General features: G+C 44.9%; 1 protein-coding gene across 3 annotated transcripts in view; it reads right to left on the reverse strand.

The window, feature by feature from the left end:
* Positions 1–15,556: 15,556 nt before the first annotated feature.
* The window catches only part of gramd4a (GRAM domain containing 4a), a 32,216-nt gene continuing 27,772 nt past the window's right edge, over positions 15,557–20,000 (reverse strand). For all 3 annotated transcript variants that reach the window (XM_076296299.1, XM_076296300.1, XM_076296302.1), the window contains 5 exons: positions 19,921–20,000; positions 19,650–19,743; positions 19,015–19,105; positions 18,593–18,661; positions 15,557–18,466 (listed from right to left, as the gene is read on the reverse strand). The exon at positions 19,921–20,000 is cut by the window's right edge and continues 65 nt beyond it. In XM_076296299.1, coding sequence (XP_076152414.1) covers positions 18,368–18,466; positions 18,593–18,661; positions 19,015–19,105; positions 19,650–19,743; positions 19,921–20,000 — 433 coding nt within the window. In that variant the 3' untranslated portion in view covers positions 15,557–18,367. The remainder of the gene's footprint in view (positions 18,467–18,592; positions 18,662–19,014; positions 19,106–19,649; positions 19,744–19,920) is intronic.

Here is a 20,000-nt window from a genome sequence, read left to right on the forward strand (position 1 = left end):
GTCCCAGTGTGACATCGTCAGGGTGATGGTTAGCCCAGCGAGGAGCGGAGGCCCATTGGCGCCCCAAAACCCAGCAGTGGTCACCCAGGTAATGAGGCCCATTTGTTTAGTCCCAATGGGCACTAACACGCTGCTTCCCTTGTTTATTTTCAGGCGCAGGGGTTCTCAGGGATTTCAGAAGGCCCTCTCTCTCTCTCTCTCTCTCTCTCTCTCTTTCTCTCACTCTTCCTCTCTGCCTCTATTTATCTCCCTTCTTTTCCCTGTCTCTCCTCTGGATTAGATGGCACTGTTGATTCTGCTCACAATCACAGAATCTATTCCAGGTCACTGTGCCCCCATCCTGCTGGGACTTCCCCATGCAGAGTACTAATCTCATTCTCAATCGCCTCAAAGGCTTCTCGCCTCCAAGGTAAATAACACTGCTGGATCACAGTGCTGCTAGTTCTATCAAGACCGAGGCATGTGTTGTGTTTACATGGCGGCGTTTGATCCCCACTGTAAACAGCGAAATTACTGCAAATATGGTTATGCTCAGCAGGTCCCGGGCTTTTAAAACATCCCTTAAAGCCTAACACTACGGATTGCCAAGCCTTGGACCTGAAGGTTATGTGTACCCGTGCAGTTGGTAATCAGTGCTTATCCGTTTGAGGCAGCTAAATTCCGGTTTTTGCTTGACTGATTATGGAATATAATTAACTTAACTCTTCACTAAAAAAAAAAGAATTCTCCAATGTGATTGTTTTTAACTCAGTGATAAACAAAAGCATCTCTGCCTTTCACTCTGGTGCACTCTGCTGGCTGTAGACACACATAATGGCCTAGCCATTAAAAAAAAACACACATGTGCACACACACACACACACACACACACACACACACACACACACACACACACACACACATATATTGTATACATTTGCAAACACAGAAACATACACACACACACACACACACACACACACGCACACACATACGCACACACACACGCACACACACACGCACAGTCATCCAGAGGGACACCGAAGGTGAATTCTCTCCACACAAAGGCGTGTCAGTGAGCGAGAGGAAATGGAGAGGGCCGCATTCAGACAGAGGGCCTCTGCTGGGAGCTGATCTCATTCTGCCAGTGTCAGGGGGCAGGACCACGAAGATTAGCGCATAATGAATTGAGCCCGAGCCCAGGCAGCTGTTAATTACTGATGTGACCATTCCATGGATTTCTTTGTCCTCCACCGTGGCCCTTTTCGTGTCGTTTTTTCCCCCGAAGCTCTCGAGGTGCAGCCTTTGATAATAGCGGACCAGCCGTGGAGAAAAACACACACTCTCAGAAAGAAATCAATGAACAATTCTTCAATACATCACTGACGGATGAGAAAAGCTGGATGCTCTGATTCCCACAGGCAAACAATGACATTCATCAATGATCTTTAACACTCCAAGTGCACAAGACTGTTGTGCTGTTTGTACTCTTCTGCTACAATCTGTTTCCCACCCCGAGTAGATCTATTGCTGCTGCTACTGCAGTGCATGTTGCGTGTTGCACGCACACACACACACACACTCCTCCATATGTTGCACTGAGGCAAATGATGGTATCCAATATGACAGTGAACACTGCAGGGGTGAGGAGGAAGAAGTCTAAAAGAGGCATGCTCCCCGCTCCTCTAATTTACCTGTCCCGCTCCCTTACATAAGCTTCTGTCTGCCTTGAGCAACGAGGTGAAAATAGAACAGCTCTGCCAGGCTCCGAGGGAGCACAAGAGCCGCCGTCGCCACGGCAGCAACAGCTGCACCCGGAGTTATTAGCACTCACTCTCTTTTACTCATGTGAGACAGGGTGCAGGATCATCTCCACAGCCACCCTGTTGAACATCGCACATCCACTCTTTCTTCCTCTGTTTTCCTCTCTCTCTCTCTCTCTCCCTCTCACACCATCTCACTCTCTCCTCTTCTCCTCTCCCTTGGGTGTGTTTCATCAGCCGTGCGGATCTCAGTCAACGGTGTGTTTCTCCACCTGAATCTCCTGTCCCCCTGGTTCCTTTTAACTCTTTCGCCACTCCGCTCGCCGGTGAGATAAACCATGTTTGATGTCGACCATCTGTGTTTGGCCCGCGGCGAAATAAATTGCGCTTTTTAGATTGGCCTTTGGAAGGAAGATAAACAAAAGGGATGAAAAAACAAAGCAGAGAGGATTTGTTTTTCTCTGTGTGGAGTCGGAGTCGGGTTGGTATAAAAAAAAAAGTGCCCTCGTGTGTTTGCTCAAGATCCATGACAGCCAAATAGACAGCCAGAGAAAGGTGCGTTTATTTTGTGCGAATAAACACACCTCAGCGTTATGACAGGGCACCAGATGTCCCCTTTCCGGTCCCGTTGACTGAGCCCCATGAACGTTCAGGGATGGTGGCCAAATGACATATGGAAGCACACACCAAAAGCCACCGGGACTCATTTACCGAGCACATTTGAGTGAACCGAGTCACCCAGCATTTAATACCGAACCGCAGGAGCGGAGCCAGCCTGACCAGAGGCACAGACACAACAGCATAAGGGCTATGACCATTCCCTCATTATTTAACATTCCCCCACTATGAAACCCATTTACAACTGAGGCTGAGAGTGCCATGCAGAGAGACACTTTAGCCGCCCGTGGATCTCCAGCCTCCAACACAAAGCTGAAAACATCAACAACCTTGAGGCTCGGCTTTTTCTCCCTCAGCCCTGGGGGAATCCGACGCAGAAAGTCCCTATGATTCCCCTTAAGACAAAATCATTAGGCTGTTAGCTCTGAATCCGTCTTCATTTGGGGAGCATCTCGCTGCAAGAACAATATCTGGTGTAAATAAGGCCAGGCTGTGCTGAGAGTGACCCAGGCCCGCGGGGAAGCGGGTTCTGCTGGGCTGAGCCGGCCTCTCACTGCCTCGCTGGGAATGAGAGCTGACTGGGGCCCGATTGTGATTTATGTCGCCGAGAGTTTGCCGCACGGGCCAAAGCCGAACGTTGGGGGTGTGGGGGGGGGGGGGAGGAGAGAAGATGAATACGCCGCCCAACTGCAGGAGACAATCTGATTACAGCACATACCAGCCTTTCATCTTCATTCCGACGCCCGCTCACCATGGCAACCAGGACAGCCCCTGCCGTCCGCCCCGGAGTGCCCGCTGGACCCACTGATGAGGACGAGCCGGGCCAGGTGCCCTCAGCTGGCCGCTGGTGCATCACCGGCTAAGGCTTTGATCTCCCTCATGGGTGATGCGCTGCCTGCCTCTCCCCATTCTTCAGAGTGACTTACAGCAAACCTGACCTCGCCCCCCTCCCCCGCTCCACCCGCTCCGCTCCATGCTCACGCCCGGCTTCAGCTCCAGCTGCTCCCAGCTGTTAGCACATTTGCTACTGACCGGGTAACGCCTCGCATGCCCTCTCCTCCGGTGGGCCTCCCAAACAGACCATCCACCATCTCAATGCATTTCTCAAATGAAGGTGCAGAATCTGTCTCCCAGTTATGGCTTACGAGCAGGTTGGGTCACTCCGTGGAACGGAATGGCCATCCCTGAGGAATGGTCCTGTCCACTTTGACTCATGGCCACTTGAGTCGTGAGCATTCCCATACTGCAGGGGGCTCCAAAATAAACTCCCCCGGAATGAACTCCTCTCTCCCTCTCTCTCTCTCTCTCTCTCTCTCTCTCTCTCTTGCGAGCACACCTCCGCACTGAGCACAGCCGGCCTGTGTGGCGCACCTGCTTTGCTTTCTCTAAATTAATTTCCAGGGAGCCGCTGGGGCAGGCGCACCATCGGAACAATAAATCCCCACTCCCAGACTACCTGCGCCTTGGAGGTGAACTTTGGAACATTGCACCTGTGGGAGCAACAGCTTATCTGGTAGGACGGGGTGCGTGAATGGAATTTACAATCCTTCGATTTCAGGGTGGCATCTGTGTGTGTGTGTCTGTATGTGTGTGTGTGTGTGTGTGTGTGTGTGTGTGTGTGTGTGTGTGTGTGTGTGTGAGTGTGTGTGCGTGTGTGTGTACATGTGTGTACGAATATAATATAAGATATGTGTGTGTGTGTGTGTGTGTGTGTGTGCGCATATAATATATATGTGTGTGTGTGTGTGTGTGTGTCTGAAGGATACAGATATAGGAAGGTCAGTGGGTGTGTGTGTGTGTGTGGGTGCCCTCATAGTCACCAAGGGAATGCAGCTCATAAAGGGTGGGAGGTGAGAGTGAACAGGGGAGAAATGAGCATGTGTAATGGCCACTATTGGAGCAGAGAAGGCCTGGCTGACACGACGCTAATAACAACCCTTTTGTGAACTGCCTTTTAATAGTACTGCCTACAAAGGGGACCATGTCTAATTGAAGATAATGTCTCTCCCTTTGTAATACCACAAGCACTCATAAGCGTTCCCTTGAAAAGTACAAACTACAGCCTAGCAATCTTCATCCTGATCTCTCCATCTTATGACAGTAACATATACTTAGATCCAGAATAGTCGCAGCGGCTCTGCATTTAATCCTTAATATGAAGGGAGAATTCAAAAGATAAATATTGGATATTACAGCCGATCCTAATGAACACTTAGTCCACTCTCCCTGCGTTCCTCTCCGCTGCGTATGAAGGCGAGTGGCGGCTCATTCACAGGGACAGGGGGAGCTGCAGGTGGAGTCGACGGAGCTGCTGGTGAGGACCGGTGAGTGAGCAGCAGGTGCAAACCCCCCCAACAAGCTCCCCCCCCCCCCCCCCCCCCGCTGAGGGCCCAGGCTGCACTGCTGGAGGCGCTCGCCCCACTTTATTTGGCCTCTTCCTCTCCTCGCCACTTGGCCACGGGAGCAGCGGGCGGCAGGGCTGCGGCGCGGGATAATGCGTCGGCCAGAGCAGGCAGCCATTAAACACGCCGCGCGCCCCATGCATCCCCCTGGAAATGGCCACAACAGGCTACCCTCCTCCCATAAAAGAAACATTGAGGAGATCTCCCCTGGCTTTTCCAGAAGAACCACTGAGTGTCTACAAGTATGAGAGAGAGAGAGAGAGAGAGGGGGGGGGGGGGGGAGGCAGAGAAGCAGAGAGAAAGAGAGATAGAGGCAGAAGGAGAACTGCTGCACAGCGGTGGGCCAAGCACCACACTTGGCAACAGAAGCTTGGTAGCACAGAGAAATGCACTTGCCATTAAAGAGGCAGCATTTTGATGGGATAACCACAGCCATTCTTCTCTGGGAAATGGGCCTTTTTTGCAGAAACTGTCCCCATGGCTCCCTGTATCTTTGTGAGGTTTCGACAGGCACCAGTCCATCGGGAGTCCTTACAGCACTCGCCCGCTCCTCAGCCCCACAGAGCGCCGTTCAGGGGGAGCTGCTCGTTCGCAGGGAAAGGCCGGTGGGCCAAAAGACGGCCGCCTCTAAACAATGCTATTACTGCAGCGCGGGGTGGGGGGTGGGGGGGGGGGCTACGAGATAAGCACCAGCGCCTGTGTGTGTGTGACGCAGTCTGGCTTGGCATTCGCCTCCAACGTCTTGTTGCTGTGGGCAGCAGCATTCATCCAGCCTCCCGCTCATCACAGTCATCCCGTGCAATAAGACTGCCACCCAAAGGCCAGCTGCTGAAGTGCAGACGTTCCCACCGACAATCCAACACAAATGGGGGGGAATATTAGAGAGCCCTTGATGTTATATTCTTTTTGAGTTAAATAATCTGCACAACGTTGGCATGACCATTTGCATGTACCATGTACACATTTCTTAAATGTATGTGAGCGTTAGCATTATTCATTCTGTGTAGGTTTTAAATGCAATTTATAGGCGATCTCAAACACATCTTTAGCATAATGCATATCAGTCATTTGATGCAGTGTTTTAAATCATTTACAGTATGTTCTCACATCACTGAAAGTGTTGTTATGATGTCTCAACACATGTACTAAAAATATGGATGGTGTGAGTTCAGCTGAGAAAATGTGAGGATGTAAAAATCACAGCAATCACAGAGTGTCTGAGGCCTTTAAAACAACAATATACGTCAAAGAAATTGACGCCTGCTACTCGTTGTTGTACTTGTAGTGTTTATATATATAGGTTTCTTAATGCACATAATTGTATATGTATTCCCATGACGATTGCACCACAGATGCAGCGGACCTCAGGTCTGTCTTCAGAGTTCAAACCAGCCTCCAGCGACCTGCTGTTCAGAGAGCAGCTCTGTGCCCTGGAGTGGCTGTGGCTGACATAACTCTTATGGAAGACTCCTGCCCCTCACGCACACACCCACGCACACACACACACGCACGCACACACACACACACACACACACACAGACCAACACGTGGAGGCGAGGCACAGCGGTGGAACTAAGCGAAAGTTCGTTTGTCAGAAGTTGAGTGGTGTTCCACATGAGGGAGAGGACTAATGGGCTATGTGCTTCATCCAGATGGTAGGAGCCTAGAAACTGGAGATGGAAACCTGTTCAATCAAGGCATATCATGACTGAATCCCATGCCGCTACACACACATAGACGGAACACACACAACCCACCCACACAGGCATACACACACACACACACACACACACACACATGTACGTGCCACAATTCATAGACCTTCAATCACACAACAAATCCACAGTCTTTTATTTTGATAATCATTTATTTTAGTAATTTATTCATTGTTATAGTAATAGTTAACACTATTGAGTATACAATATTGTAATAGTGTCTATACAGAATAATGTTGCCATCTTTTATTAAACTACATGTGATGATATGCACATGAAATGACAAAAGCATGAGTCCTTTGAAGAGTACATCCATTTATAGACACCCTGCAGGAATGGCCTCATTTCTATTCTCAAGCCTGCATGCATTAACCTTCCCCTTAGTAGGAGTCTATTGTCTTCCAGTCAATGCAAAGTGCTCTCTTCAGCATAGTAGAGGGATGAGCATGGAAGACATAATGTAACATCTGTGAACTATAGTGTTTGATCTTGAAAAGACTTGGTGTGGATCCCAGCGCTCCGCTACCAACAAGTCAGCACCACATTACGGGCCCCCCGAGCAGAGGGCATGTGCAGAACGTCCCCCCAACTCCATTATTCAAAGGCGAGGAGACTTGTGGGCATCCGGCGGGAAAGTCAAGCCAGTGAAACGGCGACGAGCGTGGAAGAGAAGCAGGTCTCCTCCTGTGGGACCCCCAGCACCAGGCCTGAGAGAGACACTGCGGAGCCCAACCAGTTGCCAGGGCCTCTCCCTGACAGCCAGTAATTATTCAAAAATCACAAGGATGGGAGTGTGTGTGTGTGTGAGTGAGTGATTGAGTGTGTGTGTGTGTGTGTGTGTGTGAGAGAGAGAGAGAGAGAGAGAGAGAGAGAGAGAGAGAGAGAGAGAGAGAGAGAGAGAGAGAGAGTGGGGTGGGTGGAGGGGGGGGGGGGGTGAACGCACGTTTCACCACCCTGGGGCCAATTCCGCTCCATGGTGCCGAGGCGGCAGCTGCTGGACCCGAGGCGCGTCCACAAACCCACTCATCTGCAGCCAGCATCCGCCCCCGTCTTGCCTGGTGCGGTCGGCAGCCGAGCCCGGCATCCCTGCCTGCTCGCCGCGCTCCGCTGAGCCGAAGGCGAGGAGCTACCGTACCTACCTTGGGCTCTGGATGACACCTTGTCATTCACAATGCAACCAGGCATTGAATACATCTCACCCAAAGAAACGATTAGCAGCCTGCTGATTAGCATGGCTTAACTGGAGAGTACTCTCATGCAAGGACAACTATGTTTGCCAGCCCCTTCAGTCTGAGAATCACGGTGATATGATTATCCATCCACCGAGTGGCCCAGTATGACACAGAAATGTGCAATAGCCCACGTCAGCCAAGGTAATTACTGTAAATAAGCCATGACAGGACACAAGGTATGTCACAGAGAGATGGAGGTGAATAAAAAGACAGAGGAAATTGTGTTCTGCTTTGTTTTTTGAAGGAGGGGGGGAAGTGTGTTATCAAATTTGATTCAGGGATGAGGCTTGGATGACAGATGGAAGCCTAATGAAAGCCTCTCTGAGGTGATTGGTAGTGACAGAGTAATTGCACACCAATGGTTAAACATATAGACCCTTCCTCTGCCACAGGAGTTTTTTTTCTGTCTTGTTTTCCTTGAATCCGGCAACATGGGATTTGCAAGTAAACCTCAGAGCTCATCAGCGCAGGGCAGTCTGACCAAACACTCCCAAGCACTGTCAGTGTTAAACCGTCCACCTCCGTCCTGTGCCTTTGCAATTTCCTCATCCTGTCACCTGTCACTACCGACCTGCTTGCTCTGAGATCTTGTCTATAAACTCGTCTCTGTAGAGGTTCAGGTGGCCTTCTCTCTTCTACACAAATAATAAGGCATTCTCACTTTAGTTGACACGAGGAATTAAGGCATTGACAAGCAGCTGCTTTCATAGTCCAGATCAATGTGTCACTGTGGTGACAACAAGTGACAGCGTCAGTTTTATTACACAAGCTGTCCACTCACCCTGTCCAAAGTAACACACCAGAGACATTGGGGAGACCACAGCAGTGTCCAGGATTTTGTAATATCCTGAACAATTGACTCAGGCCCAGACTCACGAGTGTCCTTGTGTCAGCGCTTTTTAACAATTTGTGAGTTCATTGTAAAGTCATTACAATTCATCAGAGGCCTACAGAAGAGTCTTAGCATTTTATGGAGATCCCTTTGCAGTATAATGTGTAGAATAGAATATTGTGTACAGTATAATATGATTCCTTTTAATGCTACATAAACATTTGCCTACACAATTAAGCACAATAAAAATACTAACATGTGTCTAACAGGTACATGGAACTGTATAATTTGTATTGATTGAAAAGCAGGACCTTTTAAAGAAAAACAAGCTTACTTTGCGTAGTGTTCTTCACAGCTGTGCCCAGTGCTCCCTCTTTAACTTAAACATCTGCTGATTAGCGCAAAATACTCCCACTCCTCAAAGTAACGGCAAATAAACATCATTAAAAACATGCACTCCTAGCCCCTGTGCGCCTCACACCGTGCATATCGAGTAAACAGCGCAGCAGCTCATTAGGAACGACAATCAGACAGCTCTAGCTTTAACATGAACATCAAGACTAGCGTGAGCAACAGCATTTATTCCCAACGTGCGATCGGCATCCTAATTAATGAGCTACTGAGGCATAAAGGATGCTCGAGTCAGGGCGCAGAAAATGAGGTTCACATATTCATGCCGAGCCTTCAGTTCAGCCTCAAACTGCCAAGGACCGCACTGCACACTGGGAGGGAGTGCTATATCAACAGATATATCTGAGCTCTTCATGCACACAATGGCAAGAGGATAAAAAAAAGTTCAACCTCAGGACTGCAGCTTCAAGGACTTTCTGTTTGCTCTCTGTGAACGACTGCGTAAATTGTAAACCCTAAAAGTTAAACTAACTGAAAACAATGATTTGACACAACTTAACCCTTGACAAACGAAAGGCAACTCATAACTATTATTTTATCTAACTCGAAAAAACAGAGCTACTGAACCCTTTTGAGTGTTAGCTAGATTCCCATGATCCTTTGCAACAACATGAAATCATCAAACTATGTGTTTCCCACAGTATTTAGTTTTTTGCTGATGCTTATTGAATATATATCAATAAGGTATCAATATAATTTGGGAAATGTGTCTTTAGGTTGTGCTTTGACATTTATGCACACCCCAGGTAGGCAGGTACCACTAGTAACAGGCACCACTAGTAACACTCACAGTCAACCCAAACAAAAGATTTATTACTTTAATTGACTCATTTATGAATTGACCCGATATATTGCTAATACCTTTTATATAATTTGAACCTTTGAAATAATCAAATTTGTTGGGGTGTGCATTTGACAGCATGGCTGCACTCAAATACTGATGCAATGATGGGTGTGGGTTGGGTCTATATGTGAACATGTGCTGGTGGGTAGATGCAGTTAAATGTTGATGAATGCTGGTAAATGGAGTATGATGTCCATTAAAGACACTTAAGAGACCTACTTGACTTTTCGTATACATTTTCTGCCCTCAATGTGAAACAGATTTCTTAGTCAAGGAGAATTGGTCAGTACACCTGTAGATGTGATTTTGGTTTACTGCCCAACTGTGTTGTGCATCTATGTCTTCCCTACTGTTACTGTCCATTGTTCCATTTTGAGAAATCCAAGATATGTTTGGAAAATGCTCCATAGTTTTATGTGGGTCACCTTACTGTATTGACATTAACGACTTAATTGTCTTAAGTCATCTTAAATATACATAATTAAGTTACTGGTACTCAAATCAAATATTTGTTTTAGCTTAAAGGTGCTTTAAGCGATGCCACACGTTTTTTAGGCTAAAACATGTTTTGTCACTTACAGCAAACATTACCTCACCCCTAGCTGTCTGTGTCCTGAATACACTGTAAAAAAACGTGATCTCTGTATAGCCCAGGCTCCAAAAACGGCAACAAAAACAACCTGGGCCTATAAAACCTTGACCAAACCTAGCCCATACAAATATAACAAACTGTTCCAGCAAATCACAGACGAGATGCTTGTTTAGGAGAGTTTCAATTGCACGGGAGGGAGGGGGAGGAAGTAGCGCGCTAGCTCTCTGTTTTGTTTGAATGCCAACAGAAGTGATGTTACCCAGCATTGCTTAGAGCACCTCTAAATTGATTAAGTAAATAAATCAAACCATTTAAGGTTATTAGTTTCCTCAAATATTTTGAGTTTATTCTTTCCTCATATCTATGACCACTGTGACAACATGTGTTGCAGCATCCCACTGAGTGAAGCACGAGGGAAATCTTCTCCAGATAGGCTACAGAAGACAGGCACGCAGGCTGCTGTTTCCTATCTCATCTATCCTGCCCGGCGGTGCAGTCAGAACCGCGGTGATGGTAAGTGTACACTGTGTTTCCATGGCGCCTCCTGTGAGCAGTGGGGAAGTGTCATAGGGGAATTAGTCTCGTCAGACAACAGCGTCCTATGGGGCCCTAACCGCGCAGGCTCGTGCAGCAGCACATATTCACAACCAAGCCCAGCCCACGCAACCAGCACAAAGCACTCCCCTTACAAACGAGTAAGAGAGCACTAGGAACTCTGATCAAACACGTTCACACCCCTTATCTCACTGGGCTTAATGTTTCCCATTTACCTCTCCTGCTGTCACAGGCAAACATCTGTGAAAATGCTCGCAGATACAAGGAAAGAGCCTGCAAATGGAGACATTGTTTTAGCTGAGATATTTTAAGCACTAATTCATTAATTCAGAATTAACCATGCATACACTGAGCTCAATAGGATGTTCACTATATGATAGCATGACTATGTTTCACCTTGGGGAAATGGAAGGCCACCCAAATGAGTCTATAGTTTCATGCTTGCAGAATTTGTTAGACATTAAGGAGGCAATGACTTCCTCACAAAGTGAACACCAAAAGGATTTGAATTTTAGCAGATCCCTACACAGGGTGGATTAACCCCAATTACTTCTCCTTCAGCCCACTAAAGTTCTCAGTTAAGGCTGGGATACTCCAGCCACAGGAACGTGTCTGCAGCCTCACCGGGAGCCAAGGACTTCAGGAATACATTATATCCCAATTAACATCCTCAGCTAAAACCTCCAGGGAGGATTCCCAAGTTTAATTGGCTTTGGAATGTCAGCTTTTGCGAGCGAAGGGATCGCTCTGAGCTGGCGGTTTAGGTCAGAATACCAAGCACACCACTACCATCACCTCATGATATACTCTCAGTGAACAGTTCAGTGTTGTTAGGAAAACTATATGGATAGTGTAGTCTAATTATTTTGCTTAAAAAAGTAGCTTTTTGGAAAACATACAATACACAAAACTGTTGATGCTTGCCTGTTGATATGAGTAGTAGTGGCACTTTCTGGTTTGTATGCGTCCCTCTAAAGTCTCTCTAATATATATTCAGCAAAGCACAGGGCAACGGTCCTCTCTGGGAGAGGAATTGCTCTGCCCGTGTCCTCATGGGAGCATGCACAGCCCTGAAATTTCGCCTGTGAAAAATGGCTACTTCATAAGGTGCCAAATGACTGTCATATGGGTTCCTAATGCAGTGCGGGGGTCACCTCAGCTCATGGGCGATGATGGGCCACATTGCTCACACGCCGCCCATCCATCAGGTCCCCCGTGGTTTCCGCGCAGCCGAGGCAGGGCCGGCCGGACGGCCGGCTGTCCTCTCGCAGCCCAGCCAGCTCCCCTCCACTCGGCTCCGCTCCGCTCCGATCGGCACGACGCCTCGCACGGCACACTGGACCGAGACGCCTCTCCAGAGCCACGTGGCGCCACCGCCTCCATCACCGTTTACAAACTGCCCTGTCAGGAGAAGCACAGGGGGAGTCTGGCAATGTCACATTCCATCACCCTGCTCTAAAAATACACCCCCTCCATCAAAGCTCCATGATTTCCACTCATCAAACCCATTCAACATCTGCTCCTATTCCAGGACATGAAATTGGACACCTTGGGAGTAAGACAACCACAGATAAGAGCACATTTACAAAAACTACTTACCAAAATGAGTGGGTACTGGCATACGAGTGTGGGGCAACATTAGTCTAATGTTATCTGAAGTGGCCTCAGGTTCATGCAAGTTTTATCAGACTTTACTGTCACAAGGGCACTTTTTCTCCCGTTCATGACTGGAGAGCATCATTGACATGCAGTGCGTTTCGCACAGAAGTGTTTTCAGGGCCACATCCTATTTCCAGTGAAACAGTTTCTAATATCACTCCTGTATCGCAAGTGAAAAGGCAACGAGGGGCACTTGTGACGCATTCACATTCTGTGGGGGTACAAGGGGAAACAAAATCAAATGCTTCTGTTGAATAGGCATTCAAGAAGTAATTTCCACCTCATTCCTTTTGAGGCTATTAGTAGGAGAGCCTTCATTTCAACACAAAGGATGGCATATTTTTTGCACAAAGCCACTCATCGTTTAATTGAAACGAAATACAAAAGAGAGAGCATCCCTTGATGAATTAGATTTAAGGTGAGAAAGGGCTTTTTTTAGTATTAAGTATTCCAATTAATTTGGTAATGTTTCCGGGGCCAAATTGTGTCTTTCACACTGTAAACTAGATTATGAGCTGTCTGTGTTTCTTCTCTTTTCTCTTCCTCAATGGTCAATAATGAACTGCAATTTATCCATCTTCTTGCATTACATTTGTACTCTTCCCCACACCACGACCCCCCCCCCCCCCACACACACACACACATCCCACCATCAGGTCCCTCCACTCTTCCATCCGTCTGCCTGTGTCCACTCACATAATTGTTCAGTGTACTTCAATTTATTCCATTTAACACACATTTTTAAGGCAGAGGGTGACCATATCTCGCTGGTCTGACATGATCACCAGAATACAGTTACTGGAATTTGGATTCACTTCAGTCAATATTGTGTGAGAGGATTGAGGGCAGATATCTCACTAAGTGTTATAATCTTATATTATAAAAAAAAATCTAGTGAGTATTTATAAAGATTTGAACTTATTTTAAGTCAAATAATCTTACAAAAAAGCTCACTTGGTAAGATATCACTTTTTGCAGTGTGGTCAGAATTTATGTTCCTGGAATAGTAAGTAGAACTAGGTTAAAGTAAGTAGAAAAAGGTTAAACATGAAAGATACATGTAAGATGAAACATTTTTTCAAAACTTTTTTAAAATTATTTTCTATTTGTTTTTTTTATACAATGCATACGTTTGTTTTATACAATTTCAGAATGGAAAGAGGAAATTATCTACCATTTTAATGATCTGAGGTCACCTTAATTAGCTTGTTGGGGATATGGCTTGGTCATTGTTAAAAAAAGGCCAGGTTCAACATTAAACATTTCAAAGCTTCATCAATTCTTTGATTCCCCAAGCCTTGTCTCTACAATCAGCAGCCATGAGTGTCTAGATCAGCCGCCATTTGTAATGTAATAAAAAATAGAACTTTTAGACACAATGACCAAAGGTGTATGGAGAAAAAAGGCAGCGGAATCTCATGAAAAGAACACCAATTGCACAGAGCTGGATCGACCATACATTGGGGTTTTGTTGCAGCCAGCGATATAAGGACATTTAACTTGTTGAGGGAAGAATGGATCCAATTAAGTACCTGCAAATTGGAAGCAAACATCACTCTGTAAAAACAGGAAAAAAAGATGAAATGAGCATAGCTTTGACGACAGGATAAAGAGCCTGAACACACGATGGACTACTTTAAAATCCACAATGGATCTCAAGAGGCACAAGCTGAAGGTTTTATCATGTCGCTCGCAATCCCCACTCCTAAACATCACTGGAAATCTGTGGGTAGACCTCCAAAAGCAGTGTAAGCAAGATGGCCCAAGAATGTCACAGAAGTCTTTTGCAAGGAAGGAGCAAAAATCCCCCAAACAAGAATTGTCTACCTGAACACATCTTACTTGGATAGATAGCCAAAACACTTGATATAGTTACTAAGCAGAGAGTCCATTATTTTATACATATTTTAATGTCAATACACTTTATACACCATTATAAAATACGTAAATACATGCCACATTAAGATGTCCTAGAGTTCCCTCTGCTGTGTCTAGCCAAGTGGTCTTTGGCTGAAAACATTGAAGACTTAAAAAGACTAAAAATACTCATATCTACCATTATACCTGTTTTAAGACAAGATTAGTATAAGTATAAAGCCTAATATGACCACTTAAATAGCATATCAATGAAAAATATAAATGAAGTAGCCTAAGTCTACTATTACACCTGCTGTGCCTCCTTTTACATGAGTGCCCTCTAGTGTTAGGATTGAGGCATGGATGTATGCCACCATAATTCTGTTAAGTATGTGCTTGCATCATCCAATTTAAAAACATGACACACCCCAGCCAAAACAAATCTCAAATATAGATCAGTGATGATGAAACCTTTAACACACAGACCAGCATTGATGTGTGGTGATTGAGGTGATATTGCACCTGTAAAGAAAAAAGGAGTGCTTTCAGTATATCTATTAAGTCTTGTCTAAAATAAACTGGTTTACCACAGAGGGCGAGTTGCTGTGTGCCAAGTTCACATGATGGCAGTTGTAGAATTCACATGTTGATTAGTGCTCATATAACAACATAATGTTACTAATCCTCATCATCATCATCATCATCAACGTAGTGCATTCCACCTCCCTTATACCAGACACAACTACTGTATGTTGGAGAGAGCTCTAGTGATCACACTTGGCTAAACCAGTGTATTCAGAACTTTGTGCTCCACTGAACTTGATACATTCACCGATCAAAAACCAGTGAAATTCACAACGTTCCTAAAGGCTGAAATACCGGTTCAGCTCAGCAAACATCAAGCTAACCAACCAGCGTACAACTACAGTTATGGTTTTGTATGGGTCATTTTATGCTACTCAAATGGCAAGTGCCTGCTGGTGGTGATAAGAGAAGTGTGTGTATGTTTCTACCCATTAAGCACAATCCATTAAGGGAGTCAAACGCTACTTTCAATTCATTTACTAAAATAAAAATACATCACAGAACACGATGTGTCATTTAAAAACCGAACATCTTTATTACAGATTTGTTTTATTATAAACTTCATAGTCATTTGTCTTCGGACACCGATGACACTGATGACAAATAATACTTCACATCTCTCAGATGACATTAGTAAATGAAGCTTTACAGTGATACCGTATGAGACTATTATGAAAATACTTGGGAGAACATTTACACACAGAACAAATACTTGTGTTAACATAGAGAGCCATACACAAATACAGCAGTGTTGGGCGCTCATGAAGCACTAGGAGTCTCTAGAACAAGCTGTGATCATCTCCAGACAGGGCTGGGAATGGCCTGGCTATACTCTGATTACAATTCAAAAGAAATCTCTCAACTAGACCACAACTAATCAAGTCATGTTGCCTGCACAATGACTGTATGTTTTAATGAGATTTTTTAATTCAACATCAGAGGAAAGGCCTGTTGTTATGCAACGATGAACACAGGGCTGCCATAGAGCTATACTGAGTGGTCATGGAAATGTCCCCATGGCTCTTTCTGAGAGATATTTGTCCAGTCTTCATGACCCTTGTCCAGTGCGGAGGGTTCAGACAGACTTCTACACAATCTGGGCTTAGTCTCAGCCCTTCGTAAACATCACAGTTAGGCAAAAAATGGCCAGTGAAAACGCAGAAGAAAACAAAATTTGGCAAAACTATTGCTCACACAATACATTCTGTGCTTCTATGCCTGTGATCAAGGGACTAACTTTGTGTCCAGATCCTCCCCAGACATTGAGAAGTGCTTTAATTTTGATATATTTACGGTTCAATGTGACCATTATAGTGGAATAATTATAACAAACTATGGGTACATTTTTATGTCTTAACCCATCTACATTGGGGATCCCCATTAAGTGTTTTCCTGTATCAGTTAGGTTCTACTTCTGTTCAAATGTAAATGGAGAGTATATTAACGTTCTTCAGTACATGTCAACACTACATCAATCCAATCAAGACTGCAAAGGTCCTACCCATCAGGAAGCAGGAGCTTCCTCCAGAATATCACACTACATCATTTGTGCATTTAATGCCTTTGATAAGGTGGGTGCCCTTTTCACATACGGCTTTATGTTATGTTTATTTAAAGTATACATAAGATGGTTAAAATGCTTGAAACTTTTACAAAGATCTAAATAGAAATGATTGTGAGCTCTACCTAATGTTAATATTTTGAATATGAATTACCCAAACTTGATTAGCATCTTCTAAGAATTTATGTGGTAGTTTTCCCTATGTTACATCTCCAATGAGCTACCATAACTTTTTGACAGGTAAATAATCATAACAGTGGCCAACACAGTGATCTCAGGACTGTTTTTGCACAAATACCCTTAAATCAGACCACTAAATGTGTGCGTGGCTAACTTTTAATCAGCGAGCTGACACTAATACAGTATTTGGTTGACTGCATGTCACAGTTTACAATGCGTCTTTTAGTTCTATTCATTATCACTGTGAATGTAATGAGATGAATATGTCCTGCAGGTGACATAATAACCGATGTGTTTGGTGGTGTGCATTTTTACTCAACCTCCAAACAGTGTTAACCTGCCCAATTAAGAAACAATTGAAATAATGTATTACACTTATGTCTTGGTCAGTTCCTTTGTGGTCAGAAAGTCATTGTTCATTCTTTCTGATCTTTCGAGACAAACACAATGCAATAAAGAATGAGAAATTCAACAGCAATCATAGTGCACATATAGCTCAATTTCAGTCATAACTCCTTATATCCAGCTAAGGTACAGCTACAGTAAATACGTAGTTCATATGAAACATTTTCTCCTAACCTCACTGAGGACACCCTATCCTACTGGATTTGTACTGTTGGCAGGTTGAAATGATTGGTCATTCATAGCACAAACTCTAAAATGTGGGTGACCTGTTACGTTACTAGAAGTAACCACTTCCTACACATGTGCTTCAGTCTCTGACAAGTTTGTTCAATCTGCTCACAGCATTCTTTCCAAGTGCTCCAACAACAACAACAACAACAACACAAGTACCGATGGCTCAAAAGAAAGAAAGGCATTTAAATAACGTCATACCTGTAAGTCACTACACAGACCCACACAGCTGAATGAGTCTGTAGTATTTTGACATAAAAAGACACCTGAAGCGCACTGCTGCTGCAATGAGAGATATCATACACACACACAGCAACAATGTAAACTTACAAAAAGGCTTCACTTTGTTTTGTCATTTGCACAATTTTCTGTCCCCTATGTAATAACCCATATCCCCCGTGCAAGACCAGCAGTGATAATCACACTCTAACAGAACCACATTAGACAGGAAAATGAACACACTCAGTCGTTCAGTCTCTCACACTCACACAGATCACATTCTCTGTGAATCACATCCACACTCGAAAGTGAAAGAGACACAAAATCTGGCAGGCAAGGAGATCCAGCCTCCCTCCAGGATGAAATGTCACGTGTTTAAAAAGAATCGGCCTGTCCAGTCCTGTAGACAGAGACAACACACAGACACACACCCACACACCCACACACCCACACAGACACACACACACCAAAGTCGGAACAGGAATGTGCTCCCATGTCACATGGAGCCTGGCGTGCCTCCCTCTGTGTCAGAGATGGCAACTGGGCATGGCCAGGCTTAGACTAGCGAGAGAGAGAGAGGGGGGGGGGACAGTGAGAGAGTGTGCCATGGCCCTGAGCCCAAATTAGCAGAGTGAGACAGGGGGAGTGGACAAGACATCGACCAGTCCCACGGTCCAGCGGCGCAGCAGTGCTAGCGGACACCCATGGCTGCCCTCGAAGGTAGACGCTAGGTCTCAGGACCGGCTGTGGTCATAATCTTCATGTACTGGGTGAAGATCGCCTCAAAGGCCTCGTCTCTGTGGATCATGGCACCAAACACCAGGGGCTGAGGGGGACACAGAGAAAGAGAAAGAGAAAGCGGTAGATAGAATTACAAACAGGAAAGGCAATAAGACATTTACAGCCAATAAACTATTTCATCTTTCTGTTCCGCTTATCTTGTTTATCTCACCTTCTGAGTAGAGGGAGTGGCAATGGAAATCCCCATTCCAGAGCCAGGCAGAACAGACAGGACTTTGTACTGCAAATAGCATATCAAACAATAAACCACAACTCGGTGACTCACTCCTGAAACTCATTACAGCTGCTATTCAGTCAAACATTTTTACTGCGAGGGAGAAACATTTTTATAAGTAGTAAAATGATGTGCAAATTATAGTGTGGATGACATTTCCATCTGGATAACTTGTGGAACAAATGAAATGTCTTAATGACAAACCAATACAATACAGAGACAAAAAACAATGGTTATTGTTTTTGCTAAAGTGGGTAATACACACAAGAAATAATCCAGACTACTTGTAGGAATTTAAAGACACTAAAAGTACAAGAACACAACCATATTGTGTCTAGGCTGAGCCTGTGGCTACCTACCTTCTGTATGTCTGTGATATCAACAAGCTTGATGACTTTGTTCTTCTTTGAAGAGCCTGACCTGGAGCTCGAGCTCTCAAAGCACAGGTAGCTACAGCAAATGGAAACGAGACAAAATATGGCTTTAATGGTCTAACGAAGCCACTGAAAATATATAAACTGATAAAGCAACAATTACTGTATGTGCGGTACAGGTTTGGTCTAAGTGCTATTCCATCATATTTAATAGTGTACTAATGGTACTTATTAAAACTCATTCTGACTGACTAACAACTTGCAAGTTGCACATTTGAACACTCTATTCATATATACTAGTGTCACTGTAGTGTTAAGGTTAGTTTTCTGATACAGGGGGAGGAGAGCACAGAACAATAGACACATGAAAACAGGGCCTCCCACCATCAGAGCTACTTTCACTTTCTGTCATTTCTGTTTTTTTCCACTTTCTATTCTTTTAATTGACAAACAGAAATAATAAAAAGTACTTTCCTACAATTGCTATTTCTACTGTTTCCTGTCCTTGACTATATTCCTGCTATTTTTTCTATCTTAAAAGAATGCTTTCAACTAGCACAAATACACCTCTGTGTTGTGTGGTGTGATATAATGACTTAGAATTAAGTCAGGATACACACTTTTCTGTGACATAGAGGACTCCGTTTCGGATGTAGTCTGTGGGCATCTTCCTGTCTCTGTTGATTAAGCAGCATCTCCAGCCATTCTCACACACTGCAAATATAAACACCATCATTTAATACAGAGAAACAATGTAACAAGGAGTGACAAAGTGATTCCATTTTAAAACAGTGTGAAGGGCTATGCTGAAACAGTTCAAAAGCATGGCTATAATTTGCATATGACAAGGACAATGCAAGTCAGCGTAGTCCATGTATTTTAATCAGGCACCTGGTAAGGGCCGCTCATTCTCAGATAGATTGAAGACCTCGTGGAAGGCCCCCTTCTTGGGGTTGTGCGAGCGGCTACTT

The sequence above is a fragment of the Alosa pseudoharengus genome, unplaced genomic scaffold (genome assembly GCF_046254945.1).
Source record: "Alosa pseudoharengus isolate Yale_2024_CS ecotype anadromous, Long Island Sound unplaced genomic scaffold, YU_APseudo_1.1 YU_APseudo_1.1_scf_20, whole genome shotgun sequence".
Lineage (NCBI taxonomy): Eukaryota > Metazoa > Chordata > Actinopteri > Clupeiformes > Clupeidae > Alosa > Alosa pseudoharengus.